The sequence below is a fragment of the Corythoichthys intestinalis genome, chromosome 15, assembly GCF_030265065.1.
Source record: "Corythoichthys intestinalis isolate RoL2023-P3 chromosome 15, ASM3026506v1, whole genome shotgun sequence".
Lineage (NCBI taxonomy): Eukaryota > Metazoa > Chordata > Actinopteri > Syngnathiformes > Syngnathidae > Corythoichthys > Corythoichthys intestinalis.
Window position 1 is genome coordinate 33,053,376 of NC_080409.1, and position 19,349 is coordinate 33,072,724.

The 19,349-nt window shown below is 39.9% G+C and overlaps 1 protein-coding gene across 2 annotated transcripts; it reads right to left on the reverse strand.

Moving 5' to 3' along the window:
* Window positions 1-2,273: 2,273 nt before the first annotated feature.
* LOC130931455 (deubiquitinase DESI2) lies at window positions 2,274-19,045 on the reverse strand. Of its 2 annotated transcripts, XR_009067223.1 has the most exons (6): window positions 18,508-18,549; window positions 15,208-15,280; window positions 9,790-9,883; window positions 9,568-9,709; window positions 4,001-4,858; window positions 2,274-3,808 (listed from the first exon to the last, which is right to left on the reverse strand). XR_009067223.1 is itself a non-coding variant. In XM_057860269.1 (5 exons), exons 1-5 carry the CDS (start codon window positions 18,544-18,546, stop codon window positions 4,595-4,597), a joined length of 612 nt encoding a protein of 203 aa, XP_057716252.1. In that variant the 5' UTR covers window positions 18,547-19,045; the 3' UTR covers window positions 3,886-4,594. The 2 variants fall into 2 exon arrangements, 1 of the variants encoding a protein (XP_057716252.1); XM_057860269.1 differs by lacking the exon at window positions 2,274-3,808 and having other exon boundaries at window positions 3,886-4,858; window positions 18,508-19,045.
* Window positions 19,046-19,349: the final 304 nt, after the last annotated feature.

The window sequence follows — 19,349 nt, forward strand, 5'->3', positions numbered from 1 at the left end:
GCTGTAATCTAATTGGCTGTTGTATCCGCCCTACATCCGGGTAAACGGGCCCTACTTGTAATAATTTTTCTTGGTTTCAGCGTAGCGACGTTATTATAGATTATCTTCACCTCAATTAACTTTTTTGTTTGTTTGTTTGTTTGTTTGTTTGTTTGTTTGTTTGTTTTTTTTAACTTGAATTTGTCTGGGTGAAGGAGCGTGGTGCGCCCTGCCTAAAACGTGGGATACATTGCGCCACTCGCCACAACCGGACGCTAAATGATTTTTCACAAAATAAAATAAAATAAAATAAAATAAAATAAAATAAAATAAAATAAAATAAAATAAAATAAAATAAAATAAAATAAGGTTCAAGCATCGTCCCGCAATGACGTGTTGTTGCCAGAATCGTTCAACCGTCATTCCACACGGAGTAGTTTCTTTAAAAAAAACAAAAAAAAGTTCAGAATAACGTTGCAACGTGATATGTAGTGGGATAAATAAGTATTTAGTCAACCACTAATTGTGCAGGTTCTCCCACTTGAAAATATTAGAGAGGCCTGTAATTGTCACCACAGGTAAACCTCAACCATGAGAGACAAATTGTGGGAAAAAACACAGAAAATCAGATTGTTTGATTTTTAAAGAATTTATTTGCAAATCATGGTGGAAAATAAGTATTTGGTCAATACCAAAAGTTCATCTCAATATTTTGTTATGTACCCTTTGTTGGCAATAACGGAGCCCAAACATTTTCTGGAACTCTTCACAAGCTTTTCACACACTGTTGCTGATATTTTGGCCCATTCCTCCATGCAGATCTCCTCTAGAGCAGTGATGTTTTGGGGCTGTCGTTGGGCAACACGGACTTTCAACTCCCTCCACAGATTTTCTATGGTGTTGAGACCTGGAGACTGGCTAGGCCACTCCAGGACCTAGAAATGCTTCTTGCGAAGCCACTCCTTTGTTGCCCTGGCTGTGTGTTTGGGATCATTGTCATGCTGAAAGACCCAACCACGTCACACCTTCAATGCCCTGATGGAAGGAGATTTTCCACTCAAAATCTCTCAATACATGACCCCATTCATTCTTTCCTTTACACTGATCAGTCATCCTGGTCCCTTTGCAGAAAAACAGCCCCAAAGCATGATGTGTCCACCCCCATGCTTCACAGTGGGTATGGTGCAATTCAGTATTCTTTTTCCTCCAAACAAGAGAACCTGTGTTTCAACCCAAAAAGTTCTATTTTGGTTTCATCTGACCATAACACATTCTCCCAGTCCTCTTCTGGATCATCCAAATGTTCTCTAGCGAACCGCAGACGGCCCTGGACGTGTACTTTCTTCAGCAGAGGGACACGTCTGGCAGTGCAGGATTTGAGTCCCTGGCGGCGCATTGTGTTATTGATAGTAGCCTTTGTTACTGTGGTCCCAGCTCTCTGTAGGTCATTCACTAGGTTCCCCTCGTGTGGTTCTGGGATTTTTGCTCCCCGTTCTTATCATTTTGACGTCACAGGGTGAGGAGGGAGTTGAAAGTCCGTGTCGCCCAACGACAGCCCCAAAATATCACTGCTCTAGAGGAGATCTGAATGGAGGAATGGGCCAAAATACCAGCAACAGTGTGTGAAAAGCTTGTGAAGAGTTACAGAAAACGTTTGGCCTCCATTATTGCCAACAAAGGGTACATAACAAAGTATTATGATGAACTTTTGGTATAGACCAAATACTTATTTTCTGCCATGATTTGCAAATAAATTCTTTAAAAATCAAACAATGTGATTTTCTGTTTTTTTCTTCTCCACAGTCTCATTGTTGAGGTTTACCCACGTTGACAATTACAGGCCTCTCTAATATTTTCAAGTGGGAGAACTTGCACAATTAGTGGTTGACTAAATACTTATTTTCCCCACTGTATTTACGTTGCAAAGCAATAAATTAATAAATCTAACCTTTTAAAGTGACAACTTTCACTTTTTAATGTGATTTATCAAAACTTGCGGAGTTTGACTAAATAAAACGATAAGCGTCAGCCCCCCAGTCCAAACCGACTGGACGTCTACCTCTCTGGAATGGCAACCGGTGAGTTAACACCACAGTACAATAGATGAAATCTTTCAAATTATTGCAAACATTTGGGTATAAGTTTCGTTGACTTGAGGGCTGCCACAACTTGTGGACTTATCACAGGGTTTCTCCCAGTGCTTTATCAACCCGGCGGGCCACCAGGCTCTTCTTCAGAATATTATAACGTGATATAAATATACTACGCGAAGCAATAAATTAATAAATTTAACCTTTTATGGTGACAAATTTCCCTTTTTAATGTGATTAGTCAAAACTTGCAGAGTTTAACAAAACAAAATACAGCAATTCCATCTCTTATCTTTTGATGATCGTTGATCACCTGTATTATTTTACAATATTATCAAATATTATTATGCATTAGTTTTATAGAAGAGCAGTAGAATGACATAGCTATTAACTTTGTAAGACACTGCAAGCAAATGACCTAAATTGGAAGGAATGCCTTCATTTTGTTTTGCCAAATGTTGAAAGTGAGCTTTTCCACATTTGAATTGACAATCTAATATATCAGAAACACCACCAGTACATGTCTTTTTATTCTAGTACTAAGACATCTTGGGTTAAAAAAAGACAATTACAAGGTCTCGGATGATGCTAGGAGGATAAAACTGTCTAGTGTACTCTGTAAGAAAGTAACCTACTGTATTTTATGAACATCTGTACAACTTGTGTGTGTTTAATCATCAGCTGTAACACAATAAATACACTTGGTGAAATGTCAGAACCATTCACACCAAAAAATGAGTTCCTTCCTGAGAAAGAGTAGCTGTCCTCAAATGCACCACCACCGCAGTAGGGATAGGGCCCTTAGGGGAAAATCAATGTACCATATACAAAATTAAAACATTGTTCCCTTTTTTTGCATTTAAATGCTTTGCAACCTGTAAACATGTTTACCCCACAACAATCGAGTCTTTCCACAAGTAGCAGAGAAAGAAGCAGTAGCTAGTTAGCTTAGCATGAAAAGACATGGTGAAACACCCTGCTAAGTGTATGCTGAGCTAACTATGTTATAAAAGTGAAAACAAGTGCATGTTTGGTCTAAGGACATTAAAGGAGTTTACCATCATTGTTGCAGCTTCTACTTTGAAAGAGAATTGTGTAGCTACATCAATGTTAAGCTAACAGCTAATGCAAGCAGATTCCAACGAAACCAAGCATGTGTACGACATTGAACAATACCTATAAGAGATTATACCATCATTTATAATGTAACTTAGGCCTTTGAAGTCAAACGTTAAGTATAAGCTAAGACAGCTGTAATGTTAACTTTAATTGAAGTGAAAACGGCTCGTATTGTTTGTCATAAAATTTCACCACCATCACCATGCTTCGCCTACACAATTTGAAATTTAGTGCCATCAAATTGTACAAAAATTTTAAAGACCAGTTAATCCGTGAAGGGTGTGGTGATATGATTAAAAATAACCCTAAAATTGAGTTTACCAATCACTTTGGAATACTGGCTGTGTTTTTAGACATGGCGTCTTCAACCTGTACCGTAAGTGGGTCTACACATGAGAAAGATGTTGACCAAAATTCATGTTGTTTAGGGAAACTAGATGTATGGGATTAACCCCATAATATCAAGGGCTCTTCAAAATAAAATTCTTCGTCTTCCCAGGCATGGCTTATTGAGACTTTAAAAAAATTGGTCTACCCATAAAAGGCTTTACTCGGGTTGTCAATCCCCAATTTCATGATACGATATTTATTCTTTAGACCAGGGTTCACTAAATCCGGACCTCGGTGCCACTTTTCCTGTCGTGTTTTCCACGTCTCTCTCCCTTAACACACCTGAATCAAATAATTATGTCATCAGCAACCTCTCCAGAAGCCTGTTAATGATCGTGATTATTTTGATCCAGGTGTGTTGGAGGTGGGAGACATGGAAAACACGACAGGAAAAGTGGCACCGAGGTCCGGATTTAGTGAACCTTGCTTTAGACGGTACAATATTTGCCGATATTATTATAAACTCAGTCAAGATTTGATTACACTTTAAGGGCCTTCGATCTGTAGAATACAATATTATGTACACATTTACCACAATCAGTTACAACCACTTGTTGATGTTTTGCGCTTTGAAAGATTTCATTTGATCGATGGATTACTCCTGTTTAATGTATAGTTAATCCCACAATATATACTTACGTTGTTTTTCGGTGAAACTGTTTTTTAGGGCTGAATTTTCTAATGAAATGAAAAAGGCTGCTCCAGAGTCAAAATGGCTGCTTCCTATTGAAATGGCGGCATTCAACTCCGTGCACATTTTTTTCCAGGTCTTTCAAATTTCATGCTGCTAAGGCTTGAGAGGTTGACTTTTCAATGATTGAAAGTAGAAGGCAGGTGCTTCCCAGTCAATTTTGGAGCATCAACAACCAGATAACCATACAAAGAAAGAGTATTCAGGAAAAGCCACACAAAGATGACTTTGGTTGCACCATGTTCAGCAGTCTTTTACAAAAAAAGTGGCTCTGACAAGTCTTGGCCCCCAACGCACCCTTTCCTACTCAGCTCCCCATGGTCTCTCACACTCTGGTGTGGCGGCAGCTGTGCGAGGAGGAGGAAGAGGAAGATCCAGCGGCCCCGGATGACGAGGGCGGCGACGGTCGGTCGTCATCGTCGCTGGATCGGCGGTGGCGTTCGTCCTTATGGAGACCCTGACTTATGTGGCTCTGCAGGGCAGCCGGCGTCAGCCACTCTTTGGGCAGGCAGCTCTGCAGAAAGGGGATGCAAGAGCTGAAGTAGGCCAGACGGTTGACCCAGCGCGGGATCTCACGGCCGCACAGCAGCTAGAAAAAGTAAAAATACTGGACTTTATTCAAAGCGTCATGCACAGCTGATTGGAAAGTCATTAAAATAAAAATAAGTGTGGATGTGTAGTGTGATGTTGTAGTTCACCTTAACTGGAGTGTAATAAAACAGCTTGAGTCTCTGTTTTTTATTGTATTTTATAAAATAAACTTGCCTCCATGCTCAGATGTGAAAAATCTGTAATATTTAGTACATGTTTGGATCTACGGAGGGCGCCATGTTTTATGGACGCTCGGGGTGATGACGTAGATTGTCACTGTCACTCGACGAATACTTCTACTACTGCAATTCTTTCTAGGTGGCGAGACGTCCAACACATGCGCACATCGGTTAAAAGCGTCGAGTACTTACTATTTGTGTTTATATTCCGTCTTTTATTACCTTTTCATTGCCTCAAAAGACTTTTTGCATGTGTTTCCCTCTCATACTTTTAAGCATTGTGTTTTCATGTGGTAGCTTTAAAGCAGAATGTTTATCTGTTATATTTAAACCACCCTTATTTGATATTACTACGTTTAAGTATTTTCTTTAGGCATCTTTAGTATCGCTTTGTATGCATCTAAACAAAACAAGCTGAAAGCACACGGTAGTACTTTGGGTGTCAAATTCGCCTCTTGTAGGACGTTTCGCCGATGTAGCACATTTTGGCAGACCAGCGGTTTTTTCCCTACTCTCTTCTTGTCTCACCCAGTCTTTCCTGTTCATTTTGCTTTTGCTGCTCGTTTTGTGATATATTGACAGTGCTGTCATGCTCATTCATGCTCCTCTCGGGTTCAAATTGAAAGTGTTGAACCTATGACATGTTTATGTCGCTAGTCATACGCCCAGCAGCATACCCATGGGACGTCACCGCCCTGCAACTTCTAAAACAATGGTGACACTACTAGTTAAACTAATTTTATAAATTGTATGAAAACGAAAAGATCAAGAGGGGTTTCAATATCGAATTATTTTAACTCATAATAACATTTAAGAACTACAAGTCTTTCTATTTGTGGAACCCTTTAAAGCTATTAGAGCAGTTGTAAGGTTGCTGATCTGTATTAGTGACGGGAAAAGTCGTTCACCTGAGGAAACGAATCAATTCCGGTTCGTTCAGTAAAAAGATTCGTTCAAACAAATCGTTCAACGAATCGTTCAACGAATCGTTCGCCCTCCTCACCCCCTCCACCCACAACCGCCCAAATGAATCGTTCGGTCAGTGAATGGGAAGTGACGTTGCCAAACGAATCACCAAAAGACCGCTTAGGATATATAACTGAACAGGAAGGCTTGGTCCCTCCCCCTCTTGCACAGTGCACAGGCTTTTCATTGGCCACTCTCTTCGTAGATTCAGAAGTGAGTGACAGACTGTGTTTTTCTTTCTTTTTTTTTCACTGCCTCGTCTTTGCAGCCCAGCCGCTGCAGCAATGAGAATTTCCGCGTCTATCATATTTCTATGGGATCAAAGCCATGGCTTGTGCTTGCTTCACTTTGATATAGGAAACGGTTAAACATTTCCCCTTTTTTTAAGCACAAACTTTTTCAATCACGCTAAATTACGTGTACGCTCCCTTCCGTATTCGTAGTTTAAATGCGTGTTTACGTGAGCTGGCTGCTCGTGAAAGCCATTTGATATACCACCAAATCATTTCGGCTGAAGAACAAATAAATGTGGAATTTAAATAAACTGTCTTCGGCTATTTTTTCCGGTTGAGTGGGATTTATTGCACACAAATAAGAAAATATAAAAAATATTAATAAATAATCAATTTATTATGTATATCAATAAATATTAAATAAGAGTTATAAATAAAATGTATTATTATTATTATTATTATTATTTGGCTTCTCTGACACGAAAATAAATACATAAAACAACACTCGAAAAAATATTACCTAAAAATCGTGTTGAAATGTCATTTTTGCACTGGTATTAATATATAAATAATCCCATCAACTCCACGCAGTCATCCCCTCCCGATCTCCGATCGCCAAATGCTGACGAAAAGAGAATCGTTTGCTCTTTACAATGTAACCATTCCACTCTCATTGGTATGTTAAGAAAATGGAGACATACATGTATATATACATCCTACGTCCCCGCGTTTAATTTTTGGACGCTTTAGTCGCACAGGATGGACTGATAGACTCAACGTTAATTAATTTGCGCCCCAACCCGACAAGCTGTGACACGGAAAAGAAAAAAAAAAGAAACTCGGAAAAATATGTCATGAAACTACCGTTTCATAGCAAATCAGTATTATTGTGATCATACTAAATAGTCATTTTCCATGGGCACAGATTAGATAAATTTAGCTGCCATGAAGTCCAACTAGTCTCTTGACAGCTTTCTCACCCGCCCCTGCGACGTATCCATAGCTCAGCCTTATCGCCTTGTAGCTACTGGCGAAAGTTTTAACGTACTGTAAAATGGATACAATGTCGTCATATGTAGTCTCGAGTCTGTCGAGAAAAGCACAGTAAACTTTGCTCACTGTGTTTATGTGGCGATTTTTGTGCATTTGAGTAGCATATGATAGGCTCAACATGAAAGAATATGTGATAAAGCCCTTTCCTTTCAGTCCTTAGCTCGTTCACTGCCGCAGCGCTGCTGCGTGACCAGTGTTGTTAATAACGGCGTTACAATATAACGGCGTTACTAACGGCGTTATTTTTTTCAGTAATGAGTAATCTAATTAATTACTTTTCTCATCTTGGCAACGCCGTTACCGTTACTGAGGCGGCAAAGGCGTGCGTTACTATGCGTTACTAAGTTGGTTGAATAAAAATAAGTCTGAGAGAAACGGACTCACGGGGACGAGAGCAGAGCAGGAGTGGGGAAGACGGCGTTTCAACCGCGATGCTAGATGGCTCCAATAATACCTGACTGCAGCCATAGCCGACAAACTACGCCCACATGACACGGTAGATATCATATTATAGAACTAGATGCATATGACAACCACTGCTGCATTGCCAACATGTTTTAAGGACTACATGCGTTTGTAAACAGCCGCCATCTTAAAGCAGTAGACCTCTCAGGAAGGCCCTGATGTAGAGATCCTTCCTAGCGAACCTAAGTAATTTTTTAAAATCTAAAATGCTCCTAAATCGGCAAAATCTTAACTTAAATCTATCTTTAAATGATGAAACAGTTTTAAAACTTACACAAGTAGACAGAAGGGAACTAATGCAATAACGGGAGAAATTTTAACAACTTTAACGATTGATTCACAACTTTAAATGACTTCCACACATAGCAAAGGTTACTAGCTAGTTATCGCAATACCCTTGTGTCTAGTTAAGTGGAGGGTAAAGAATTGGGCTTGGGCCAATTGTCCCCCAAACCCTTTAAGCTTCACATTGTGTGACCAGTTTTTTTTTTTTTTTTTTTGGAGAAAAAAAAAAATCACTAGTTACTTTGCCAAGTAACTAATTACTCTTACATTCAGGTAACTGAGTTACTAACGCAATTACTTTTCTGGGAGAAGTAATTTGTAACTGTAATTAATTACCTTTTTAAAGTAAAATTAACAACACTGCGTGGCACTAAATGCGTTAGTAGACAGCCGCCATCTTAAAGCAGTAGACTTTTTAGGACGGCTCTGTTGTAGACAACCTTCCTAGCGAACCTAGGTAACTTTTTATCTAAAATACTTCTAAATCGGCAAAATCTTGACTTGAATCTATCTTTAAATGATGAAACAGTTTTAAAACTTTCATATGTTGAAAGTAGAGAGAAGGGAACAAATGCAATAATGGGAGCAATTTTAACAACTTTTAACAGTTGATTCAGGGTAAAGGGTAAATTAGGGTAAAGAATTGGGCTTGGGCCAATTGTACCAAAAACCTTCACAAAAAACTTCACATAGTGTGGCCAATGTTTTTTTTTTTTTTTTTTTGAGGGAAAAAAAAAAGTAATTATCACCAATTACTTTGCCAAGTAACTAATTACTCTTACATTCAGGTAATTGAGTTACTAACGCAATTACTTTTTGGGAGAAGTAATTTGTAACTATAATTAATTACTTTTTTTCAGTAAGATTAACAACACTGTGCGTGACTGCCGGTGTAGGCTGACTATAAATTAGCGTAGCAGTCTAGCAGAACGAATCATCTAAGCATTCTCGGTAGGACGGAGAGTCAGTGGACGGGAAGTGACATAACTCAGTCTTGCCCCCTGCCTGCATGCTGGCTGCTTATTGGCCACACGTGGAAGTGAGTGACAGACGCCCTGATTCTGTTTCCGCTCCCTCCCCTGCCCGCGATGAGGCTGCCGTCTGATTGGTCGTGTGCTATGTCAGTAGACGCTGCCGCTTGCTCAACGCCCTCCCACGCAGATAACAAGGGACCCAACTTCATAGAACGAATCAGTGCAGAAGATGATTAGTTCGGTCTCGTTCACCCAAACAATTCGTTCAAAAAGAACGAATCGTTCACGACCGATACAACACTAATCTGTATCCTGACTTCTGGTGTTCTAAATGGTATTCTGCCAATGTTACTGTGTTGTCGATTGTAAAAACGGTTAATTTTTAGATAAATCCTATTCGTCAATAGCAGTCTTGGAGAAGTGTTATGGGTCCATTACAATTTCAAAAGTAAAGTTGATTCCTGTTGAAAGACAAAAAAAAGTCTATGCCAAGCACACTGATGAATATTTTTTCAAATCATGTATAAAATACATATAAGACAAATTGGTGACCTCGGAGAGAGAGGAGGAGAAGTGGTTGCAGTTCTTGTGCATGAGGTGGTAAGCGTTGCCTTTGAACTCCTTGCCGAGCTCTTCCATGATCTTGTCCATGTCCTCCTCTGCGAAGTCAGTGGTGCCCAACACGATGGCCTCTCTGTTGACAATGGCGTTCCAATCGGTAAAAAAAAAATAATTTCCTGAGTAATGATGTGAGTAAAGCTCTAAAACACTCACTTGAATTTGAAGGTCTCTCCCAACTCGGCTGCATTTCCCGGATTGATTTCAAAGATTCCGCTGAAAGGATACGGGTGGCCCCCGTATGCAAACTCTAGTGCAAAAGAAACCAACAAAACAAAACAGAATAATTAAACGATTGTTAATTAACTTAAAATTAATCACTGCCATGACTAATTGGCCTATCCTGACTGGTTGCACTGTAAAAAATACAAATGGCTATTATTCATGCTAACCTAAGTTTTTTAGTAGACATACCGAAAGTTACGTAGTACTGTTAAGTTACTTGCTATTTTGAGTATTCCTAACTCATTTTACCAAGTAACTCATTTACTGCCATTGACAGCAACTTTTTTTTGGGGAGTGTATGTCAACTCATGTAATCTCATGTCCTGCCCTGAGATTTGATGTCATATTAAATCCTTTATCGGTCAAGTGTCTATTTTTTGGTCATTATTAAGCCCACTGAGACCTGGCGTCTACATTTGTTAACCTAACATTTTGCGTCATTTAGGCCACAATATTAACATTTGGTATACAAGTGTGGCCTACGTGACCCCAAATGTCATGTCCAAACTCCATTGCTTTGGAGGCCAGGTCTTAATGATAATATGATTTTTTTTTTTTTTTTTTAAATATGATTAATCATAGACTTCAAAATTATAGTGATGTGTCACATTCGTCAGACACTGCGCCACGCCTTCAAGTAGGGGGCCTGCCCACACCCAGCATCAAAAGGAGTTATGCTCAAACACACGCACGCAGCGATCTAACACCGGATTTAGATTGAAAAAGTACAAAAGCTGTACCACATACAAACAGGAAGGATTGTCTCAGGAGTGATTTGTTCGAGGATTCAAGGTAATTATTATATTTTTCGCACCATGCATGCATTTTGAAACGTTGTGAAAAAACTCAATGGGAGAAATTAGCCGCTGCTTGGCGTCATAGTTCGCAATATTTACGTGAAACAAATGCTAACTGCACGTTTTTTTGCTTTTAACCAAGACCCGAGACGGTTTTACGTCCATATCTATAAAGAATTTAGGGATTTAGGCATTCATTCACAAGAATTTTCAACTGAAAAAGCTTTTGTTTTCATAAGGCGCGCTACATTTGCTTACTGACTAGCGTCATAGTTCGCAATATTTACGTGAAATAAATGCTAACTGCACGTTTTTTTGCTTTTAACCAAGACCCGAGACTGTTTTACGTCCATATCTATAAAGAATTCAGAGATTTAAGCTTTTATTCACAAGAATTTTCAACTGAAAAAGCTCTTTGTTTTCATAAGGCGGCCGCTACATTTGCTTACTGAATAGCATCATAGTTCACAATATTTACGTAAAATAAATGCTAACTGCACGTTGTTTTTTTTGCTTTTAACCAAGAATTGAGACGGTTTTACGTCCATATCTATAAAGAATTTAGGGATTTAGGCATTCATTCACAAGAATTTTCAACTGAAAAAGCTCTTTTGTTTTCATAAGGCGCGCTACATTTGCTTACTGACTAGCATCATAGTTCACAATATTTACGTAAAATAAATGCTGAGTGCACTTTTTTTTTTTTCATTTTAACCAAGAATCAAGACTGTTTTACGTCCATATCTATATAGAATTCAGGGATTTAAGCATTTATTCACAAGAATTTTCAACGGAAAAAGTTCTTGGTCTGCGATTCCACTCGGTCAGCTTTGACGGCCACTCCAACAATGTGGGCCACCTATTAATCGGCCCCGCGCCCCGTGTCCCATCAATAATTATGAAGTTTATGGATTAATCATGATTTTTCTGTAATTAGATAATGAATAAATAAAATCATAACTTAATAAAATCAATAAAAACAAATTAATCTGATTAAATTGAATAAAAATGGGAATAAACTCTAATTATGGCCCCCATTTACACTCTTGATTATTATTTTTTTTTTATTACTATTTAACGAGCTGTGAAAGCAGTTGCCGTTTGTGTATGTAAACTTGTAACACTGAGCTACTTGCTGTTTGGGTGTCAACGTAGACTGTGGGTATATAGAGCCTACCCACGTACCACGTGCTCGCTGTATGGTTCCGCCCACTTGTCCGTCAAAACATAGTGTTAACCTGTTACGGCTACGTACATTTCTCCTATTTACGGCGTGTTTTTCTGCTCCTTAACATTAATAATCAAAATGGTGAAGGCGTGTGTGGCTGTTGGTTGCACTAACAGAGAAGATGGAAGGAGAGACTTGAAGTTTTACCGTATTCCGAGGGATCCAAAGAGGAGAGCGAAATGGACGGCTGCAATTCGACGTGAAAACTGGACACCAAAAAATCACCACAGACTATGTAGTAGTCATTTTATATCCGGTAAGATGCATTTAATATATATTTAGAGGGTTTTGGCCTGACAACCACAATTAAGATCATTGCTAGGCTAATCGCCGACAACATACGACGTAGTACGACATAGTTTCAAATTCAAGATGTTTGTGACTTCCCTTTCTTCCACCATCGTTATTTTTTTTAATAATATTTAGCTGGTACCAAGTGAAAGAAACTGGCCTCGTCTACGGGGCTGACAAATAACCACAATTAAGATCATTGCGAGGCTAATCGCCGACAACATACGACGTAGTACGACATAGTTTCAAATTCAAGATGTTTGTGACTTCCCTTTCTTCCACCATCGTTATTTTTTGAATAATATTTAGCTGGTACCAAGTGAAAGAAACTGGCCTCGTTCGTCTACGGGGCTGACAAATAACCACAATTAAGATCATTGCGAGGCTAATCGCCGACAACATACGAAGTAGTACGACATAGTTTCAAATTCAAGATGTTTGTGACTTCCCTTTCTTCCACCATCGTTATTTTTTGAATAATATTTAGCTGGTACCAAGTGAAAGAAACTGGCCTCGTCTACGGGGCTGACAAATAACCACAATTAAGATCATTGCTAGGCTAATCGCCGACAACATACACGTATGTATGTAGTGAGAGTGCTATCGCTAAACCATATAAACATTAAAAGCCTTAACTCCATTGACAAACGACATGAAATACATTAGACTTGACAGTGGATGTTAGCAATAACAAAAGATTTTGAATTGAAAATTTCGTAACTCACCTTTCCAAGCACAAGATAGATTCCTGCCGAATTTTCGTGGACGAGGACCTGTTTCACCCAACCAGCAACGAAGTATTTATAAGCCTCCAAGCTCTTGAAGTTTTTCATATTTTCGTGAGAATAGGCTGATTTAGTGTGGACAAGATAATTGTAAATATCTGCGTAGCAGATGTCAGGCAGACAGGGCGAAGACAGTGGGTCGAAAAACATCGATTTGGGCATCAAATATGGATCTGGCGACTGTATAGAACGAAGCTTTTCCTCATAACGCCTTTTATGCAACAGATCCAGTGAGTTTGCGGCATCAGAAAGCACCGGGTCTTCCATGAAATGCATTTTAAATTCCGCCATCAATTGAAAACAATGCTAATACAGAGTCAAAATGACGGACAAGTGGGCGGAACCATACAGCGAGCACGTGGTACGTGGGTAGGCTCTATACCATATATACAGTACTGTGCAAAAGTTTTAGGCAGGACACCTGCCTAAAACTTTTGCACAGTACTGTATATATACTGTATATACATATATATATATATTTTGTTTGTTTGTTTGTTTCTTTATATAGCCCTGCTCACTAGGGCTACAAGAGTAGTAGCATTCCAACAGTGCCTTGTTTGCATCTCGTGTCCATTGCAGTCTGTTGTGTGTTGCTGTAGTGTCGCCCATTTCTGTCGCAGACCTTGTTAACCCAGGCAACACTGAGCCAGTATGTATCTCTGTTCATTATCATATGAGGTAGTAAGGACACAAATGGAAGATGTATGCCCTGCTCAGTGCCCCCTGCTGGATTAAAACCGGGCCCACCCGGTGAAAGGCAGATACCTTTATCAACTGAGCTATCCAGCTGCTTTTTTAATCCAGTAAAAAAAAAAAAATCCAAGACGAAACATCCAAGCTCCACGAATACATCACAAATATGGCCCCAAGAGATGAAGCACGAAGTGAATGTCTCAGGCACTTGAAACTAGAAAAGGAGGAACAATCATGGGAGGAAAAACCTCTGCATGTGATGTACCACCGATAGATAACTGAAGTGGCAGATCTGACCAAGATCTACCAATGATAAGAGAGGCCTGGGCTGAAAGACAGCATAGAGGCCCAGATCAAAAACACCAGGGTAGGATCCCTGGTGCAAGCTGGGCAAAGAGGCCCCTGAAACACTCCAACACATAATAGCAGGGAGTAAGAAACTGACAGGAAAAGAATTCATGGAATGCCATAATCAAGGAGCCAGTATAGTGTACAGAAACATCTGTGCAGAGTATTGACTGGAGACCCCTAGATTGCAATGGGAAACACCTCCCAAGGTGGTGGAAACCAACCGCACGTCATGATCATGGATAAGCAGCAGAGGACAGCCGTTGTGATCGATGAAGCCTTCCCCAACGATGGCAATATCAGGAAGAAGGAACATGAGGAACTAGTGAAATACCAAGGGCTGAAGGAAGAGCTGGAGAGAACCTGGAAGGTGAAAGCAACAGTGGTGCCCATGGTCATAGGAGCACTGGAGGCCGGGTCCCCCACACTGAAGAAGTGGTTTCAGCAGATTCCTGGAGAAACATCAGACATCTCCGTTTAGAAGAGCACATTCCTAGGAATAGCAAAAATACTGTGCAGGACCCTCAAGCTCCCAGGCCTCTGGTAGAGGACCCGAGCTTGGGATGAACAGCCACCCATCCTACCAGGAATAATTGGGGCTATCGGGAAGTTTTTTTTTTTATTAAAAATATCTACTTTAGAGTGTTATGGGGGTCATAAATAAAGTGCATTTCTGTTTTTATTCATTTTAAGTTATTATTTTTTTATTAACATTTTATTAATTTATAATAAGATTCATTCTTGACCAAATGATATGAAAATAATGATTTAAAAATATAATAATTGTACATGGACAGCACATTTTTGGGTCATGTAGGCCACACTTGTATACCAAATGTTTGTATTATGGTTTACATGATGAAAATGCGATAATTATGTGGACGCCAGGCCTATATCAGTTTTTTTGTGTCCTAATTACAAATAACTGTCACATGCCCTATAAAGGATGATTGTGTTTGTATTTCTTGGTGAATTGAGTGAACAGTATCCAATATTGAGTAAAACACACATGAAAAAACACAGAGTGAAAAGAGAGTGAGAAATGGGTCACGTTATAATGAACACAATTTCATGTTCCATTTCAAGAAGGTAACATGTCTTGCCTGGATTTTAATTGATTGGATTGCAAGGGAAATTCTATTAATTTCCTATCATGTTCTGGGATGTACTGCAATGTAACGCCTCACACTGTAACGCAATGTCTCACCTCGGCCATAAATCTCGATGCCTGAGTGAAAGACTCCAATTCCCAGATTGGAGGTGTACTCATTTATCCAGTACTGCAGGGAAATATAAAGGATAGAAAAGGTTAGGCATGAATTTATTCATTTGCTCTCAAAAGTACATTAAAACAGAAGAGTGTTGAGTCCTTGCATTCTTGAGGAGGCAGACGTTAAGCGACTCTTTTGCTGACATTGAAGTATTCCCTGAAAATAGTGGGGTTTGTTCAACAGAAACAATTGCATGGGAAAAAAAATAACAGATAAGAATTAAAAAAAAAACAACAACTTATTAACCTTTTTTCCCTCGGTAAATATGGCGGTGTTCTTGTAAAAAAAAAAAAAAATTTAAAGAATCAAATGACTATTTTACCATAAAAAATACAAATATGCCAGAGTTTTTAATGACTTAACAACTTAAGTGAAGAAATGGCTAATCTAATTTCTTGTCGTGCTACTGATAAAAAAAAATTAAGACACTAATACGTCAAAAGTATTTTTTTTATTGTTATAGTGAAGTTATAATTGAAAAAAAAAAACACTTTTATTCTTGAAAGATTACATTCAATTGTGTCTTTTCCATTAGCCATTCCAGTTAAAACGGATTGGATGTCTATGCATTGTCAAAGGCAGTGAATGAGTTAACTTATCAATATTAACTGGCAGTTCCTATTAAAAATGGATTGAGCGTCTGCCACCGGCAGTCAAATGCAGCTAATGAGTTAATTCTTGTATAATCGCAGACACTGGGCGAGGACAACTGTTTGTCCATTGAGTGCATTTGGTCGTACGTTCACGAGAGCCAATCAGAAGTCAATCCGACCCATCCCCCAAGGCAACACAGCAGTCTCCTATCAATAATAGAGGACATGATGCAACCCAGTCTTTACTTCTCATGTATCTGCCTTCACCTTTGTCCTAATAGTGGAAACCAGGAACAACAGCAATTTTCTCCCGAAGGCCCTCCCCCTTGTTTTTATGAGTTCATGTTGCTGGCAGACTAGCGTCACACATTGATTTTACATTGAAAAACAAACCATCCATAACACTCCTTGCTCCCCTTTGGAGTACTGCAGTACATCCAATTTTTTGCCATCAAATGTCTAGTTAGTACGGGTGTAGCAATACATCGATCGGTTAATCAACGATCCAATCAAATCTATTGAAACACAAAGCATCGACCAATTGCTATTTCGAGACTCTGTTGTGTTCAAATGAATGGTTTTCATTCAGTTTGAAATGCTTTAACGACCAAATAACTTGTATTTGTATACGATTTTTTTGTATTTTTCATTATGTTAGCAAAAAAAAACTGTGATATCCAAATAAATTGATAGAAGGCCCTTGAATTGAATTGTGGCAGACTGTAGAACATCAGCAAATATCATATTGCTGTCCAAAGAAACAATATTGTATCGTTTCAGCAAGAAATTGGGGATTTAGTACTACTAAGTGATTGGATGAACAACACTGGAGAATCAGCACTGTGCTGAGTGCATAAAAGTTAAACACCGTAACAGTGTTTGTATTGAAAAGAAAAAACATTGAGACTGATGTAGGATGTGTATTGTTTGGATCAGGGGTGCCCAAGTCCGGTCCTCGAGAGCCCCTATCCAGCTTGTTTTCCATGTCTCCCTCCTCCAACACACCTGAATCAAATAATCAGGATCGTTATCATGCTCCTGCAGAGCTTGCTGATGAGCTGATCATTTGATTCAGCTGTGTTAGAGGAGGGAGACATGGAAAACAAGCTGGATCGAGACAGAGGCCGCATCGCGCTCGACCTTTGACCCTTGACTCTAAAGTTTGGCCCCGGGCGTCAACGTTGAGCGCAGGTGTCGCTAGAGTTCGATTGCACTTCACGTGGGAGGAGGCCCAACAAGCTGGATCGGGGCTCTCGAGGTGCTTGGGCACCCCTGGTTTGGATCATAGATATCAAATGTATGTAAAACTAGATGCGAAAAGGGATGGCAGTTATCACTTGTCATTTAACTCATTGGCCGCCATTGCCAGCACTAGCTGCCCAATCCATTTTGACTAGGAGAGTGTGGCAGCGGATAATCGGCAGTACTCCCTGTTTAAATGACTTGGACGTCTATTGTTGTGAACGGCAGGCAAGAAATGAATGAAAACCTTATTAAACTTAAAAAAACAGCAACAACTACTATTTTAGACTTATTGGGGGCCATAACAAGAATGTATTTCCGTTTTAACCATTTAATTGTATTAATTTAACATTTTAGAATTGTATTGATTCATGAAAACAATACTAAATATGTTTATTGCTGTAGTAGATCAGATAACTTCCTGTTGATTTGGGGACATTTTGGGGACACATCCTGTTGATATTGTTGATATCAGGTCACTTCCTGTTATTTTGGGAACATTTGGGGGACACATCCTGTTGATATCAGGTCACTTCCTATTGATCTGTGGACATTTCGGGGACACATCCTGTTGATATCAGGTCACTTCCTATTGATCTGGGGACATTTCGGGGACAGGTCCTGTTGATATCAGGTCACAAAATGTCAATGGGCTGTCATGGTAAATGGTCAAATATCATGAGAACCTATGTTTTCCTACCATTGAAAATTAATGCGAAATTTGGACGTACATGGCTGTCAAAGGCATTCCATTAGAAATTAATGGGACAGGTTTTTTAGTTTCGTTTTTTTAAAATCCACATTTACAGGCGAACAGAAATTTTTTTGGGGGGGGGGGGGGGGGTCGTTCGAAAAATTCCCTGCGTCACCCGAAAATTCCGGTCATTTTGATATTTGAACGGTGACGGACGGTCAAACGGTTTGGGCTTTGCTGAGCGCCAAAGAGACACCTTTTTTTTTTTTAAAAAAAAAAAAAGGAATTTTACTAAATGGGCCTTTGCCCTTAAAGCCCCATCTAATAATTGAGACCTGGTGTCCACAAATGTCTACACATTTTGGATTATGTAGGCCACAATATTAACATCTGGTATGTCTATGTACCGGTATGTATGTGGACACCAGGTATTTGCAGGGTTGTTGTTTTTATTTTAATTTTTAAAAGGGTCTTCAAATTACCAAAAACGTACTCTAGAAAGGGTTAACTTTGAAACCCCGTCCACTGTGGTGACCACTGTCCCTGAATGGGTTAATACAGACAGAGTTGCTGACTTGTCACACTCTTGATGTGGACCGAGTGCCAGTGTAAAAGGCTGTAGGGCAGGGCAGCAGGTGTCAGGTTACTAACTGATCCAATACAAGACCGATAACATGGTGTCAAACCAGGAGAAACATGAAGCTTACCATATCATACACGTTGAGGATGACCGGTTCACTGGCCATGGCTTCCAAGTGAACGTGTGGTGGATCTCAGCACGCCCACACCCTCCTCCACCGCCTCCACAAGCACGAACACACTGGGCCACGCTGCATCCACATACACACGCCAAGTCAGAATTTCACTGCAGGAGGCCAGAAAGGCATAAAAGATCAAGGCCAAGTGCAATAAAAGGCTCCAAAAGTGCTCATAATGACGGCTTGAGCGTTCTCCTCGTGTTATCGTGGGCGTCCATTTTGATGATGACAATGATGGGGGCGTCCGGGTCTTCGGTGACTGCTGGCGGCCTCTAGCATCAGCATCTCCGGTCGGCGTTCGTCCGGTGGCTGGCCCGCGACCAGTGTCCTCCGTGCGGGCGAGAGAGGCTCCGCCGCTGCGACATGGCGACAAACACTCGGAAATGATGTGATGATGTGGAAATTGTGTCCTCGCGGTGCGGTTGTCACTGCGGCTCTCGTCTCCCTCCTCCTCCGCGGTCCCACCTTCCCACTGGCTGGTCGATGACGTCACTGTTCCGCGCGGCCGGTAGGGGGCTACCCAACGTCGCCAACAGGAGGAAGCCCCTTCAGTTGCCCCGCCCTCCTCCCATTAGTGCATAAATTTTGGATTGAATTTGAAAATATATGTGACCAAATAAAATATCGTATATGTGAAAACAATAATTAATGTATTTGAATTATTAGTGAATATTGAATCCGAAAATATTTACAAGCATTTTATATATTTGGGGGGTAAACGTCATATCCACAAATAAACATTTCTAAACTCAGCCCCAAATTTAAAATTATTCTTGATTGAATTTGAAATG